This window comes from Temnothorax americanus, unplaced genomic scaffold (assembly GCF_048541705.1).
Source record: "Temnothorax americanus isolate GAGA-0224 unplaced genomic scaffold, ASM4854170v1 Scaffold354, whole genome shotgun sequence".
NCBI lineage: Eukaryota > Metazoa > Arthropoda > Insecta > Hymenoptera > Formicidae > Temnothorax > Temnothorax americanus.
In genome coordinates this window covers 1-15,645 of record NW_027509499.1, presented here as the reverse complement: position 1 = coordinate 15,645, position 15,645 = coordinate 1, and the positions used below count along the sequence as shown (strand labels likewise).

The 15,645-nt window shown below is 39.0% G+C and overlaps 1 protein-coding gene and 1 long non-coding RNA gene across 5 annotated transcripts; one reads left to right on the top strand and one right to left on the bottom strand.

Moving 5' to 3' along the window:
* Positions 1–552: 552 nt before the first annotated feature.
* LOC143901685 (uncharacterized) lies at positions 553–1,463 on the bottom strand. Of its 2 annotated transcripts, XR_013258161.1 has the most exons (3): positions 1,223–1,463; positions 813–1,105; positions 553–632 (listed from the first exon to the last, which is right to left on the bottom strand). It is a non-coding gene; the product is annotated as an uncharacterized LOC143901685 (long non-coding RNA). The 2 variants fall into 2 exon arrangements; XR_013258160.1 differs by having other exon boundaries at positions 813–1,463.
* Positions 1,464–7,000: 5,537 nt separating this feature from the next.
* LOC143901687 (uncharacterized) lies at positions 7,001–10,698 on the top strand. 3 transcript variants are annotated; one of them, XM_077414116.1, is made up of 3 exons: positions 7,001–7,203; positions 7,598–8,750; positions 10,559–10,698. In XM_077414116.1, exons 1-2 carry the CDS (start codon positions 7,098–7,100, stop codon positions 8,734–8,736), a joined length of 1,245 nt encoding a protein of 414 aa, XP_077270242.1. In that variant the 5' UTR covers positions 7,001–7,097; the 3' UTR covers positions 8,737–8,750; positions 10,559–10,698. The 3 variants fall into 3 exon arrangements, with proteins under 3 accessions (XP_077270242.1, XP_077270243.1, XP_077270244.1); XM_077414117.1 differs by having other exon boundaries at positions 7,598–8,766; XM_077414118.1 differs by having other exon boundaries at positions 7,598–8,754; positions 10,559–10,691.
* Positions 10,699–15,645: the final 4,947 nt, after the last annotated feature.

Here is a 15,645-nt window from a genome sequence, read left to right as displayed (position 1 = left end):
TTTTTTTTTTTTATTAATTTAACGGAAGGGTATAAGGCATTATGTAATGATTATCATACCACTAGCTTCTTGGTAACGTGCCGTTTTTTTTTATTGTATAATTGATTTTTAGACAGCTCATTTCTTTGGGTCGGGATGTTCGGATGTTTCCTGCTTGAAAAATGTGATTTCAATCTTGTTTTAACGTAATGCACAGGAGTTTTTCTCTCTTCTGTGTTTTAAATTTGCAAAAACTAAAGAATGCTCTTATACTGTTGTTTTTAATTCTCTGAACCCAATTTTTTTTAACTTGGCACTGATTCCTTTTTTCTTTCGCTTACTTTTGCGATTTGTTAAAAAAACGACGGGGAACATTGACAAAACCGTGCTGGTATTGCACCTTTTTTTTTTTTTTCCGCGACCCATTCCCAAATTTCAGTTGGTCAAAGTGTCCTGAAAATAAGAACATTTTAAAACAAATTTTTTTGAAAATCCTGTAAAACATTCTTTGTGTACACTCACTTAAACCACATCTGTTTTTCCAAAGAATTTGCGCGTTTTTGCCGAAAATAGCATCTGACCACATTTTTTGATGCTGCTCTTCTTTAGGAAATCGCACCAATGCATATCCTTCATCGGATTTATTGAAGCACCTTGGTGCGCAGCAAGTGTGCGGCATTGCAAATTATAAATGCAAGTATACGATAAGAATATTATTGATGAAAAAATAAGTATCTCTCTAACTTAACCTATTTATTCAATTATAGATCGTCTTTACATTTTATTAATTCAAAATCTTTTTATAAGTTACTTAGACATGATAATTAACTTACCAACAATAGATGTTCATAAATATATATATATTATTCGTATGAAATAATTTCAATGTAACATATAAAACAGCAGGTTATCGTATGACAGGATTGACAGGTATATTATATGTCTTCATAGTGCACACAGTGTACAAATGGTGTAACATGGAGTGCACCATCTGAACTTTTATACGATTAATACCCCAGCCAATCAGAGTCCAGAATGAGTTGGCGAGTCGCGAGTCTCTCTTTATAGGGTCTCTAGTTCAGTGTTGCTACATGTCGTCGGTATGACAGGAATCATAACCTGATTCCTGTAAACTTTAACGATTAATATCTTGCGTCGCGGGGCAGAGCGACACTTTTTTCTGCCAGATTCTTTCGTTTCGTGCAAAAACGCGTCGATTGAGCCTAAGCACGGTCTTACATACAGGTCTGGACACTCCTATGGTGGGGGTAGGTCGCAGATAGTCGCCAAAAGTTGTTTGTCTCGTGGCCGCGAGAGTCGCTGCGGTAGGGTAGTAAACAGAGATAGAAATATAGTCGCTCTCTGTCTCTCTTACATAATTGTACATAACCACATAACGTAGCGTATCTTGCTATCGAAGATATAGAAAGAGTTGAAAGAGTGACCAAGTCTCATCGAAACATGAACGTGTTCGGACGTGTTTCGTCCAGAAAACATTTTGAGAACATATCCTACAGTATATTAAAGTTGTATGTGAAAATGCCTAAGTCGTGCGTCGTGCCGAATTGTAAGTTTGTGTATGTACTGTGAGACTTCAAAACGCTCAGTGTTTCGCGTACCAAAAGACGCCAATCGGTACAAACAATGGGTAACAGCTATTCCGGGCATTGTTACACTAAAGCTGAAATTTCATGCGAGCGAAGAAAAGCCAGCGTTTATCCCCACTCCACCTCACTGTAAAGCCAGCGTAGAACAGCTAAGGGTGCCATTACATGGAGCGCGGAAACGCGGAAACGCGGAAGCGCGGAAGACAAAATTTACTAGATTTCCGTCGATCCGTTCCGTCTGTTTTGAATGCCTTAATATTACATGGAGCATATTTTGAGCGGAAAAGCGGAACGGAGAATTATAAAATATTAATTTTTAACGGTATTTATTGATTAAAATGCTTGTATTCAATAGATAAGCTGAAAAGATAAGCATATTAATAAAAATTGCAATGAATTAAGTGAACACAATTTTAAGAAATAAATACAAATGTCTATTTGTCACTATACTGTTCCGCTTTTCCGAGCAAATTGTGCTCCATGTAATATAAGGAGAAACAAACTCGCGGAACGAACCTCTATTAAGCTGGACCCCCCACCAGCGCAAATCAAGTTCGCACTAGGTCAAAAATTTAGTGCTATTTAGGTGCTAATTAAGTGCCCTAGTCCGAATTTTGGTGCTCGAACCGTTTAGCAGGAAATCGCGTAAAAAATGGGGGGGTCCAGCTTGCCATAAAGCTGGACCCCCCCATATCAGAAAATGGTCCTACAGAGAAGATAAGTACACTATAATTTAGTGCTAATTAAGTGCTAATTAAGTGCTCTAAAAAAACGATAAAATGTTGACAGATTATAACATTTATTTAAATATACCATTATATATTGAACACAGAACCGTCACGGTCGACACTAACACTTAAAAAGATTGCTGCATGAATATATTCGTTACTAAAATGATCGAAAACATATATTTCCCAAATCTGAGTTCATTGCTAACAGTAAAACAATTACAATAATTAACTTAGACCAGCCGTTGGCGCTGAGCACTAAGTTCCGTCATCTGATCGTCTACAAATTAGTTGCTCGCATGATTATAGTATTAAAATAATTCTCAGACATTGTACTTTAAAAGAATATCACGATTCGAATTTAGTGTTAGCAGCTTAGTGTTGAAATTAATTAATTAATCAATACAGCGCGCGTTTCGCGGATAAACTAATTAATTTCAACGCTATACAGCCAGCACTAAATTCAAATCGTGATATTTTCTTAAAGTACAATGTCTCAGGATTATTTTAAGACCATAATCACGCGAGCACCTAATTCTTTGACGATTCTGTAAGGAACTTTAGAGCGCTGCGCGCGCGCTCTATGGATAAATTAATTAATTTCAACGCTATACAGCTAGCACTAAATTCGAAATGTAATATTTTCTTAAAGTACAATATCTCAGGATTATTTTAAGACCATAATCACGCGAGCACCTAATTCTTTGACGATTCTGTAAGGAACTTTAGAGCGCTGCGTGCGCGCTCCATGAGTTAATTAATTGATTTCAACCTTTTGCAGCTAGCACTAAATTCGAATTGTAATATTTTCTTAAAGTACAATGTCTTAGGATTATTTTGGGACCAAAAACACGCGAGCACCTAATTCCTTGACGATGCAGTAACGAATTTAAGAGTGCTGCGCGCGCGCTCCATGGATAAATTAATTAATTTCAACGCTATACAGCCAGCACTAAATTCAAATCGTGATATTTTCTTAAAGTACAATGTCTCAGGATTATTTTAAGACCATAATCACGCGAGCACCTAATTCTTTGACGATTCTGTAAGGAACTTTAGAGCGCTGCGCGCGCGCTCCATGAGTTAATTAATTGATTTCAACCCTTTGCAGCTAGCACTAAATTCGAAATGTAATATTTTCTTAAAGTACAATATCTCAGGATTATTTTAAGACCATAATCACGCGAGCACCTAATTCTTTGACGATTCTGTAAGGAACTTTAGAGCGCTGCGTGCGCGCTCCATGAGTTAATTAATTGATTTCAACCTTTTGCAGCTAGCACTAAATTCGAATTGTAATATTTTCTTAAAGTACAATGTCTTAGGATTATTTTGGAACCAAAAACACGCGAGCACCTAATTCCTTGACGATGCAGTAACGAATTGAAGAGTGCTGCGCGCGCGCTCCATGGATAAATTAATTAATTTCAACGCTATACAGCCAGCACTAAATTCAAATCGTGATATTTTCTTAAAGTACAATGTCTCAGGATTATTTTAAGACCATAATCACGCGAGCACCTAATTCTTTGACGATTCTGTAAGGAACTTTAGAGCGCTGCGTGCGCGCTCCATGAGTTAATTAATAGATTTCAACCTTTTGCAGCTAGCACTAAATTCGAATTGTAATATTTTCTTAAAGTACAATGTCTTAGGATTATTTTGGGACCAAAAACACGCGAGCACCTAATTCCTTGACGATTCTGTAAGGAACTTTAGAGCGCTGCGTGCGCGCTCCATGAGTTAATTAATTGATTTCAACCCTTTGCAGCTAGCACTAAATTTGAATTGTAATATTTTCTTAAAGTACAATGTCTTAGGATTATTTTGGGACCAAAAACACGCGAGCACCTAATTCCTTGACGATTCTGTAACGGATTATAGAGCGCAGCGCGCGCGCTCCATGGATAAATTAATTAATTTCAACGCTATACAGCTAGCACTAAATTCGAATTGTAATATTTTCTTAAAGTACAATGTCTTAGGATTATTTTGGGACCAAAAACACGCGAGCACCTAATTCCTTGACGATTCTGTAACGAGTTATAGGGCGCTCCGCGCGCGCTCCATGTGTTAACTAATTGATTTCAACCTTTTGCAGCTAGCACTAAATTCGAATTGTAATATTTTCTTAAAGTACAATGTCTTAGGATTATTTTGGGACCAAAAACACGCGAGCACCTAATTCCTTGACGATTCTGTAACGAGTTATAGGGCGCTCCGCGCGCGCTCCATGTGTTAACTAATTGATTTCAACCTTTTGCAGCTAGCACTAAATTTGAATTGTAATATTTTCTTAAAGTACAATGTCTTAGGATTATTTTGGGACCAAAAACACGCGAGCACCTAATTCCTTGACGATGCAGTAACGAATTGAAGAGTGCTGCGCGCGCGCTCCATGGATAAATTAATTAATTTCAACGCTATACAGCCAGCACTAAATTCAAATCGTGATATTTTCTTAAAGTACAATGTCTCAGGATTATTTTAAGACCATAATCACGCGAGCACCTAATTCTTTGACGATTCTGTAAGGAACTTTAGAGCGCTGCGCGCGCGCTCCATGAGTTAATTAATTGATTTCAACCCTTTGCAGCTAGCACTAAATTCGAAATGTAATATTTTCTTAAAGTACAATATCTCAGGATTATTTTAAGACCATAATCACGCGAGCACCTAATTCTTTGACGATTCTGTAAGGAACTTTAGAGCGCTGCGTGCGCGCTCCATGAGTTAATTAATTGATTTCAACCCTTTGCAGCTAGCACTAAATTCGAATTGTAATATTTTCTTAAAGTACAATGTCTTAGGATTATTTTGGGACCAAAAACACGCGAGCACCTAATTCCTTGACGATTCTGTAACGGATTATAGAGCGCAGCGCGCGCGCTCCATGTGTTAACTAATTGATTTCAACCTTTTGCAGCTAGCACTAAATTCGAATTGTAATATTTTCTTAAAGTACAATGTCTTAGGATTATTTTGGGACCAAAAACACGCGAGCACCTAATTCCTTGACGATTCTGTAACGAGTTATAGGGCGCTCCGCGCGCGCTCCATGTGTTAACTAATTGATTTCAACCTTTTGCAGCTAGCACTAAATTCGAATTGTAATATTTTCTTAAAGTACAATGTCTTAGGATTATTTTGGGACCAAAAACACGCGAGCACCTAATTCCTTGACGATTCTGTAACGAGTTATAGGGCGCTCCGCGCGCGCTCCATGTGTTAACTAATTGATTTCAACCTTTTGCAGCTAGCACTAAATTCGAATTGTAATATTTTCTTAAAGTACAATGTCTTAGGATTATTTTGGGACCAAAAACACGCGAGCACCTAATTCCTTGACGATGCAGTAACGAATTGAAGAGTGCTGCGCGCGCGCTCCATGAGTTAATTAATTGATTTCAACCTTTTGCAGCTAGCACTAAATTCGAATCGTGATATTTTCTTAAAGTACAATGTCTCAGGATTATTTTAAGACCATAATCACGCGAGCACCTAATTCTTTGACGATTCTGTAAGGAACTTTAGAGCGCTGCGCGCGCGTTCCACGGATAAATTAATTAATTTCAACGCTATACAGCTAGCACTAAATTCGAATTGTAATATTTTCTTAAAGTACAATATCTCAGGATTATTTTAAGACCATAATCACGCGAGCACCTAATTCTTTGACGATTCAGTAAGGAACTTTAGAGCGCTGCGTGCGCGCTCCATGAGTTAATTAATTGATTTCAACCCTTTGCAGCTAGCACTAAATTCGAAATGTAATATTTTCTTAAAGTACAATATCTCAGGATTATTTTAAGACCATAATCACGCGAGCACCTAATTCTTTGACGATTCTGTAAGGAACTTTAGAGCGCTGCGTGCGCGCTCCATGAGTTAATTAATTAATTTCAACCCTTTGCAGCTAGCACTAAAATTGAATTGTAATATTTTCTTAAAGTACAATGTCTCAGGATTATTTTGGGACCAAAAACACGCGAGCACCTAATTCCTTGACGATGCAGTAACGAATTGAAGAGTGCTGCGCGCGCGCTCCATGAGTTAATTAATTGATTTCAACCTTTTGCAGCTAGCACTAAATTCGAATTGTAATATTTTCTTAAAGTACAATGTCTTAGGATTATTTTGGGATCAAAAACACGCGAGCACCTAATTCCTTGACGATGCAGTAACGAATTGAAGAGTGCTGCGCGCGCGCTCCGTGAGTTAATTAATTGATTTCAACCTTTTGCAGCTAGCATTAAATTCGAATCGTGGTATTTTCTTAAAGTACAATGTCTCAGGATTTTTTCAAGACCATAATCACGCGAGCACCTAATTCTTTGACGATGCATAGCGTAGAAATTAATTAGTTTATCCGCAAAGCGTGCACGCCGCGCTCTAAAGTTTGTTACAGAATCGTCAAAGAATTAGGTGCTCGCGTGTTTTTGGTCCCAAAATAATCCTGAGACATTGTAGTTTAAGAAAATATCACGATTCAAATTTAGTGCTAGCTGCAAAAAGTTGAAATCAATTAATTCACTCATGGAGCGCGCGCGCAGCACTCTTCAATTCGTTACTGCATCGTCAAGGAATTGTATTTCGCGCCTCTTCCTCGAGATCACAGTTGTAGTATCCCCGCTTTCCCGGTGTCATCACAAAGCTTTAAAGCTAAAACGAAAAAATTCCCTAGACTCTCCGACCCGCGCGCCTCCGCGCATCCATCTTCATTCTTTCGCTTTGTGCCGGTGTCGTCACACGTAATCTTTTTAAGAAAGATTTAGCAAGCGAAATGGGCAAGAGGAAGAGGAAGTCAACGTCGAAGGAGGATAGGAGAGAGAGGATTGATCGAAAGATACGACGATTGGAGAAGAAACTGGAACGTGAAAAGGAAAAACGTGAGTAGAGGTTGACTTAACCTCTTTTGGCCATAAGATCGCCGGCGGCTTGATCTTTCTTCGGTAATTGAGCTTTGAAGTTCAACTACCGCGTACTGAACTAAGGACAGCTAATGTGTTAATGATTTTCATTACACATGTGCTTCCGGTTTTACCGGAACGCACGCCTTTGTTTGACAGAGGCAAGCAGTACGAGGCCAAGGCGACTCGAGTTTGACTCGTCGCCTAATCACGTCAGAATGGTGAGACAAACCCGTTAATGATTTTCATTGCACGGGGTGCTTCCGATGTCGGAACGCACGCCTTTGTTTGACAAAGGCAGGCAGTACGAAACCACGACGATTCGAGTCAAATCGATGAGCTCGTCTTATCTCGATATCATCTTAAATTTCAGGTTATGCTTCGTCGCATAGGCCGTTATCGAGGAAGTACTCAGGATCCTCGTCGAGACAAGTTTCACCGAGCTCCTCCAAATCGAATCGATCTTTGTCAGAGCTGTCTGAATCAAGGCGATCAAGGTCATGGCGACCTAAGTCGAGACGACCCTCGTTAGAACATTATAGAAGGAGACGAGTTTCGTCGGAATGTTCTTCATCCGAGCAATCCACGTCAGGCCGGCATACGCCGAGGCAGCAGTTAGCTGCAGATAATCAACAGCCGGATAGAGAGGTGTTATCTCAAACAGAAATTGTCTCTATAGATCTTGAGAATAACAATGCCGTGGTAAAGGACAAGGAGTTGGCAGGAATGGCAGAGCCAGGGACAGTAGCAGACATTCCGGAACACGAAATTGATTTTCAGCAGGAAGTTCTCGAGGTGATCGGCTCGCGGCTCGAGTCGGATAATAAACTTGCGGATGCTATTCACAAGGACGTAGCGCTTCGCTGGGCGGAGATTTTAAGGAACGGACTTCCGGTGGAGGAAGTAAAGAAGCTGCTGGAGAAGTATCCGCCTCCGCAAAATTGCACGATTATTGCTGTTCCAAAATTAAACGCCGAAATTATTTCCGCCGTGCAGGAGACAGCAATAAAAAGAGACAAGCGGATAGTGGAGAAACAAGAACGCATCACAGCAGGTCTGGGAGCTTTGGGAAAAGCAATCTCGATCGCGCTCAAAATTGAAGGAGCTCAAAGAATTTTGTTACTCGAAAAATTGAGCGACGCAGGTAGACTTTTTGCCTCCGTTCATCGTGAAGAATCATTGGCTAGAAAAAGCTTGATTCTGGCCAATCTTAACACGGGGTTAAAAGATACACTGTCGAACACGTCAGTAGACGATTGGCTGTTTAGCGGCAATTTGGAAGGAGTTATCAAGTCGGCAAAAATTATAGAGGAGGCGTCGAAAACACTCAAGCCACCAGGAAAACCGAGACAGCAAAAGGGCACAAAAAACTGGAAAGGCCCGACGCGTCAGTCTTCATACAGGGGTCGACCGTCGACGTCGGGCAGATATCGACAATCGTCCAGCGCCCCCAGTACAAGGAAACCGCCGCAGCGGAGGGAATCGTCACATCATTCACGGAAGCGCCGATAGTTATGTCAGGAGACGTAGGTAAAATAGCCGGTAGGCTAAAATTTTTTAGCAATGCGTGGTCAAAGATCACCAATGACTCAGTCATTCGGAAGTGGATTTGGGGTTACAAAATCCCTTTTACATCGAAACCTAGACAGGAATATATACCCAGCGAGACGGCTTGGTCCAGTTCTGAAAGCGCGACGATTAAAATACTGATAGATAAACTACTTAGTAAAGGAGCGATCGAAAAATGCGTTCCGGTAAAGGATCAATTTATATCAAACATTTTTTTAGTACCGAAGCCGGACGGAACTTCGAGATTAATATTGAATCTTAAAAAGTTGAACGAGTTTATCACGACGAAACATTTTAAATTAGAGGATTGGAAGGTAGCAAGAAGATTAATTAGAAAAAAACTTCTTTATGGCTACCTTAGATTTAAAAGACGCATACTATCTCGTACCAATAGATAAAACCGACAGAAAATTTTTAAGGTTTATATACAAAAGAGAATTATATGAATTCACCTGTTTACCTTTCGGACTAAACGTAGCTCCGCATGTGTTCACAAAAATCTTAAAACCGGTTGCAGCGTATTTAAGGAAACGCGGGTTTCTGTCGGTTTTCTATTTAGACGACATGCTACTCATGGGTAAATCCCACGAAGCATGCGCGGAAAATGTTCGCGAAACTAAAAAGCTCATACAGGAGCTTGGCTTTATCATTAATGACGAAAAGAGTCTTACCGTGCCTACTCGCGTTGTAAATTTTTAGGTCTTATTTTTGACTCACATAAGATGTCGATAGAGTTGCCGGAAGACAAAGTGCAACGAACGATAGCACTTTTAAATAAATTCAGTAAAGCGTCGAGCTGCACGATAAGGGAATTTGCAGCGTTCGTGGGAACACTAGTTTCGCGTTGTCCTGCTTTAAAATACGGGATGATCCACGTACGTCGGTTTGAAAGGGAAAGTACGCGAGCGTTAGAAGAAAATAATAATAATTTCGATGCAATTATGATTCTTCCGAGCTTTTTAAACGAGGATTTTAGATGGTGGAAGTTGCACATTCGTACCGCTAGCGCGCCGTTGAATGAACCCGTATACGATCTCAAGATTTTTTCGGATGCGTCACGTACGGGTTGGGGCGTGTTTTGTGAAGGTAGTCGTAGTCATGGTCACTGGAATTCAGATGATCTAAAATTACACATCAATTCATTAGAATTAATGGCAGCCTTCTTCGGGCTAAAATGTTTCGCGAATGACAAACAAGGTAGTAATATCTTACTACGGATAGACAATACGACAGCGATCGCATACATTAATCGTATGAGAGACAGTCACTTCGAAAACCTTAGCTCTCTTGCTAGAGAGATATGGTTGTGGTGTGAACAGAGAAATATCTGGATTTCAGCGTCATATATTCGCTCTGGTGATAATGTGGAAGCAGATATCGAATCGCGGAAGTTACAACCGGAAACGGAATTCGACATTTCGGATAGCGCGTTCCAGGATATTGTCAAAGTTTTTAATCAACCGGAGGTCGATTTATTTGCTTCTAGGGCGAACGCAAAATGCGATAGATATGTTTCTTGGAAAAAAGACCCTGATGCGATAGATATCGATGCTTTCACATTAAAGTGGAAAAAGTGGTTTTTCTACGCGTTCCCTCCCTTTTCGGTTATTTTAAGGGTATTGCAAAAGATCGAACACGAAGGTTCGAGTGGCATAGTAGTAGTTTCGTACTGGGAAGCTCAGCCATGGTTTCCACTTTTCTTATCATTAATCGATGCTGAACCCATCATTTTTCGACCAAATATTAATTTGAATCGTTCCCCTAGCGGAGAGACGCACCCGTTATGGCACCAGCTTACGCTGGTTGCCGCGAAGTTATCCGGGAAGCCTTCACCCGAAAAGCAGTTCCTTTGGGATCAGTGGATATAATGATCGCATCCTTATCAGAGTCGTCGTGTCGTCAATATGATGGTGGACTAAGGAAATGGTGGAAATTTTGCAACGATAACGGAATCGACCCTTTTTCCGGAACGCCGGCGGACGTATTAACATTCCTTACTACGGAATTTAAAAAAAGAGCATCCTACAGCTCATTAAACGGCTACAGGTCGGCGGTAGCATTAATTTTGGGACCTGAATTAGGGCAAAACTACTTAATCCAGCGATTCTTTCGAGGGGTATCTAAACTGAGACCAGCAAATCCCAGATATAATTCAATCTGGGATCCCAAAGTAGTTTTAAGTTATTTGTCAAGAGCATATCCAAATGAGGATATAAGTTTAGAACGGCTCTCTCAGAAGCTGGTGACCTTGTTAGCCCTAGCTACGGGGCATCGCATGCAGACCTTGTGCCTAATAGATATTAGGAATATTTGTCAAATGAACGAAAGTCATTTAGAAATTAAAATCCCTGATAGGATAAAAACATCCGGCCCAAATAGAATACAGCCGGTGCTGAGATTACCGTTTTTCGTCCAAGATAGATCCATTTGCGTGGCTACAGCTTTACAATCGTATCTAAGTAGAACTCAGGATTTGCGTGGGTCTATTGTAAGATTGTTTATATCATTTAAGAAACCACATAAGGCAGTGTCCACGCAGACACTAAGTCGATGGCTCAAAACTATCTTGGCCCAGAGCGGCATAAATGTCGAAGAATTTACGGCTTACAGCACAAGACACGCGGCAACTTCAGCCGCAAAACGTCATGGCGTTAGTGTGGATGTAATTAGAAGAACGGCAGGTTGGACAAAAGATTCTGAAACCTTTGCACGTTTTTACGAACGGGAATTAGTTTCGGAAGATAGTCAATTTGCGGAAGCAGTCTTCGATATGTACAGACAAGCTTAAAAAAAAAAAAAAAAAAAAAAAATCAAGTTTTTATGGGCACATCGAACGTAACTTACTTTAAACAGCTACAACTGTGATCTCGAGGAAGAGGCGCGAAATACAATGAATGATTAAACGAACTTACCTAAGTGAAGTTCAATCATGATTGTATGAGCGCCTCTTCCGAAGAGATCAGTCCCTCCCTCCCGTTTATCTCTATAGAGATACCCAAAATCAGTTACGGTTCGGCTTTGAAGAATGAAGATGGATGCGCGGAGGCGCGCGGGTCGGAGAGTCTAGGGAATTTTTTTGTTTTAGCTTTAAAGCTTTGTGATGACACCGGGAAAGCGGGGATACTACAACTGTGATCTCTTCGGAAGAGGCGCTCATACAATCATGATTGAACTTCACTTAGGTAAGTTCGTTTAATCATTCATTAGGTGCTCGCGTGTTTTTGGTCCCAAAATAATCCTAAGACATTGTACTTTAAGAAAATATTACAATTCAAATTTAGTGCTAGCTGCAAAGGGTTGAAATCAATTAATTAACTCATGGAGCGCGCACGCAGCGCTCTAAAGTTCCTTACAGAATCGTCAAAGAATTAGGTGCTCGCGTGATTATGGTCTTAAAATAATCCTGAGATATTGTACTTTAAGAAAATACCACGATTCGAATTTAGTGCTAGCTGCAAACAGTTGAAATCAATTAATTAACTCACGGAGCGCGCGCGCAGCTCTTAAATTTTCGAACGTAAAAAATTGGTTCGCGTTTTTTTGCCCCCAAAAATTTTCCCAAAAATTTTTTAAAAAATTTAATTCAAATTTAGGTAGCGAAAAGGGGTTTAAATAAATTTTTTTAAACCAGGGAGCGCGCGCGGGCGCCCAAAACCTTCAAACGTCGGATTGGGTGCTCGCTTTTTTTGGTCCCAAATAACCTGGAAAATTGTTTTTAAAAAATATAAATTTCAATTTGGTAGCTGAAGGGTTGAATTAATTTTATTTACCCAGGAGCGCGCGGCCCCTTAATTCCTTACAAACGTCAAAAAATTAGTGCTCGCTTTTGGGTCAAATACCAAATTGTATTTAAAAAATACACATTCGAATTTAGTGCTATGCAAAATTTAAATAAATTTTAAACCAGGACCGCGCGCCCCTTTTAAATTCTTTTAAAATCGTGGGAAAATTGGGGTGCTCGGTTTTTTTGGTCCCAAAAAAACCTAGCTTTCTTTTAAAAAATATTAAATTTTAAAATTTATGCGCTGCGGGTTAAATTTAATTAATTAACTCGGAGCGCGCCCAGCCTTAAATTCCTTAAGAATCGTCAAAAAAATTAGTGCTCCGTTTTGGCCCCAAAAAACCAAAATTTGTATTTAAAAAAATTTCATTTTCGAATTTTTCTCGCAAAGGGTTTGAAAAAATTTAAATTACTCGGGCGCCCGAGCCCAAAAAGTTCCAGAACCAAGAATTAGGGCTCGCTTTTTTGGTCAAAAAATCCTGAGTTTTATTTAAAAAAATTTACAATTCAAATTTTTGTGCTTATGCTTAAAAATTAAATTTAAATTTTACCGGGAACCCGCGAGCGCTAAATTTCCTTCAAATCGTCAAAAATTAGGTGCCGGTTTTGGTTTAAAAAATAACCTAAACATTTACTTTAAAAAAAATTTCAGATTGATTATGCAGCTGAAAAAGTTGAAATCAAATTACTCGGAGCCCGCGCAGCACTCTTTTCGTTACGCCCAGGAATTAGGGCTCGCTTTTTTTTTGGCCCCAAAAATCCGACTTTACTTTAAAAAAAATTTAAAAATTCTTTAGTGTAGGAAAAGGTTAAAAAAAAATTTTAACCGGGCGCGCCAGCGCCCTAAATCTTCAGAATCGTAAAATTAGGGCTGCTTTTTTTGGGCCCAAAATCCTAAGAATTTTTTTAAAAAAAAAATTCAATTTTAGGCTGCTCAAAAAGTTAAATAATTTTAAACTGGAGCGCGCCCGCCGCTCAAAATCCTTCAAAATCGCAAAATTAGGTGCCGCTTTTTTTGGCCCCCAAAAATCCTAGATTTATTTTAAGAAATATCACGATTCAAATTAGTGTTTCGCAAAGGTTGAAATTTTAAATTTAACTCAGGAGCGCGCGCGCACATTCTTCAATTCTTAAAATTAAAGGTTTTGGGTCTCGTTTTTTTTGGTCCCCAAAATTTCCTAGACTTTTACTTTAAGAAATTTACAATTCAAATTTTAGTGCTAGCTGAAAGGGTTGAAATAAATTAAATTTAAAACTCATGGAGCCCCACGCAGCGCTCTAAATTCCTTTACAATCGTCAAAAATTTAGGTGCTCGCGTGTTAGGGGTTTTAAAAAAATCTGAGTTTTACTTTAAGAAAATATCACGATTCGATTTAGTGCTAGCTAAAAAATTTTGAAATAAATTAAAAATATGGAGCCGCGCGCAGCATTCTTAAATTTGTACAGTCGTGGAATTGGTCTCGGTGTTTTTGGCCCCAAAATAATCCTAGACTTGTACTTAAGAAATTTCAATTCAATTTAGTGTAGCTGAAAAGGGGGGTTTGAAAAAAATTAATTAACTATGGACCGCCCCGGCGTCTAAGTTCCTTAAAAATCGTAAAAGTTAGGTGCTCGCGTGTTATGGTTTAAAAATAACCTGAGATATTTACTTTAAAAAATTTCTTTTCAAATTTTATGCTAGCTGCAAAGGGTTAAAATCAATTTAAATTAACTCATGGAGCGCGCACGCGCGCCTAAATTTCCTACAATCGCAAAGAATTAGGTGCTGCGTGATTTGGTCTTAAAACCCTAGATTTGATTTTAAAAAAATTTTAAAAATTAATTTAGTGCTACTGAAAAAGGGTTTGAAAAAAATTAATTAACTCATGGAGCGCGGCGCAGCGCTTAAAGTTCCTTAAAAACGCAAAAAATTTAGGTGTCGCGGATTAGGCTTAAAAAAACCCGGACATTGTATTTTAAAAAAAATACACGTTTTTTAATTTTATGCTGGCGTATTTCGTTAAATTAATTAATTTATCCAGGAGCCGCGCGCAGCACTCTTAAATTCTTTACTGAAAATCGTCAAAGATTAGGTCTCGCGGTTTAGGGTCTTAAAATAATCCGGAAATTGTCTTTAAGAAAAATCCTTTGATTTAGGCTGGTGTTAGCTGAAATTATTTTTAAAATTTCCGCAAACGCCGCTGAGTTTAATTAAAATTTTAAAACACAAAGCTGCTAACACAAAATTCGAATCGTGATATTTTTTTTAAAAAGAAAATGTCTGAATTATTTTAATCAAATCAGCGAGCAAAATTTGTGACGTCAGATAGGGAACTTAGTGCTCAGCCCCACGGCGGGTTAAGTTAATTTTTGTAATTGTTTTAATGTTAGCAATGAACCAGTTTTGGGGAATTTTAAGTTTTCGATCATTTTAGAAACGAATTTTTCATGCGCAATTTTTTTTAGTGTTGGGTCGCCCGGGGGTTCGTGTTCAATTTTAAAAGGTAATTAAATAAATTTTTAAATCTGTAAACTTTTACGTTTTTTTTAGAGACTTAATTAGCACAAATTAGCACAAAATTTATAGTTACTTCTTCCGTGGGACATTTTCTGAATGGGGGGGGTCCAGCTTTATGGAGCGGCCCCCCCCTTTTAGCGTTCCCCTGTAAAGGGTTTTCAGCACCAAATCGGCTGGGGCACTTAATTAGCACCAAATGCCAAAAAATTTTTTGACTAGTGCAACTTGATTTGCGCTGGGGGGGGGGGCCAAGTTAAATGAGGGGTGAGCTCTAGGCCGTTTCGCGACGTTTTCTCGAAACCGGGGGCGATCATGTCACGCAAATTAATTTTTTCCCCTATCCAAATCGTCGACGCCATTTTCGACCACACAAATACTTCCAATGATAGGGGTTTTGCTAAGATTGTTCTTTTTAAATTCGTTCCGAAAACAATCTTTAAATTTAGGCATATTTTGACGTTAAGAATCACATTTGGGCCGTTTCGAAAATTTTTTTTTTCCTCAACGGTTTGGGACATCGAGCTGTTTTTCAACGAATAAAGAACGACGTCGATTTTTCGTATAAAAAAAGAA

Coding starts and splice junctions, on each gene's coding strand:
- LOC143901687 (XM_077414116.1), top strand. CDS start 7,098: ATGGGCAAGAGGAAGAGGAAGTCAACGTCGAAGGAGGATAGGAGAGAG. Junction 7,204..7,597: donor GGAACGTGAAAAGGAAAAAC/GTGAGTAGAGGT, acceptor CTTAAATTTCAG/GTTATGCTTCGTCGCATAGG.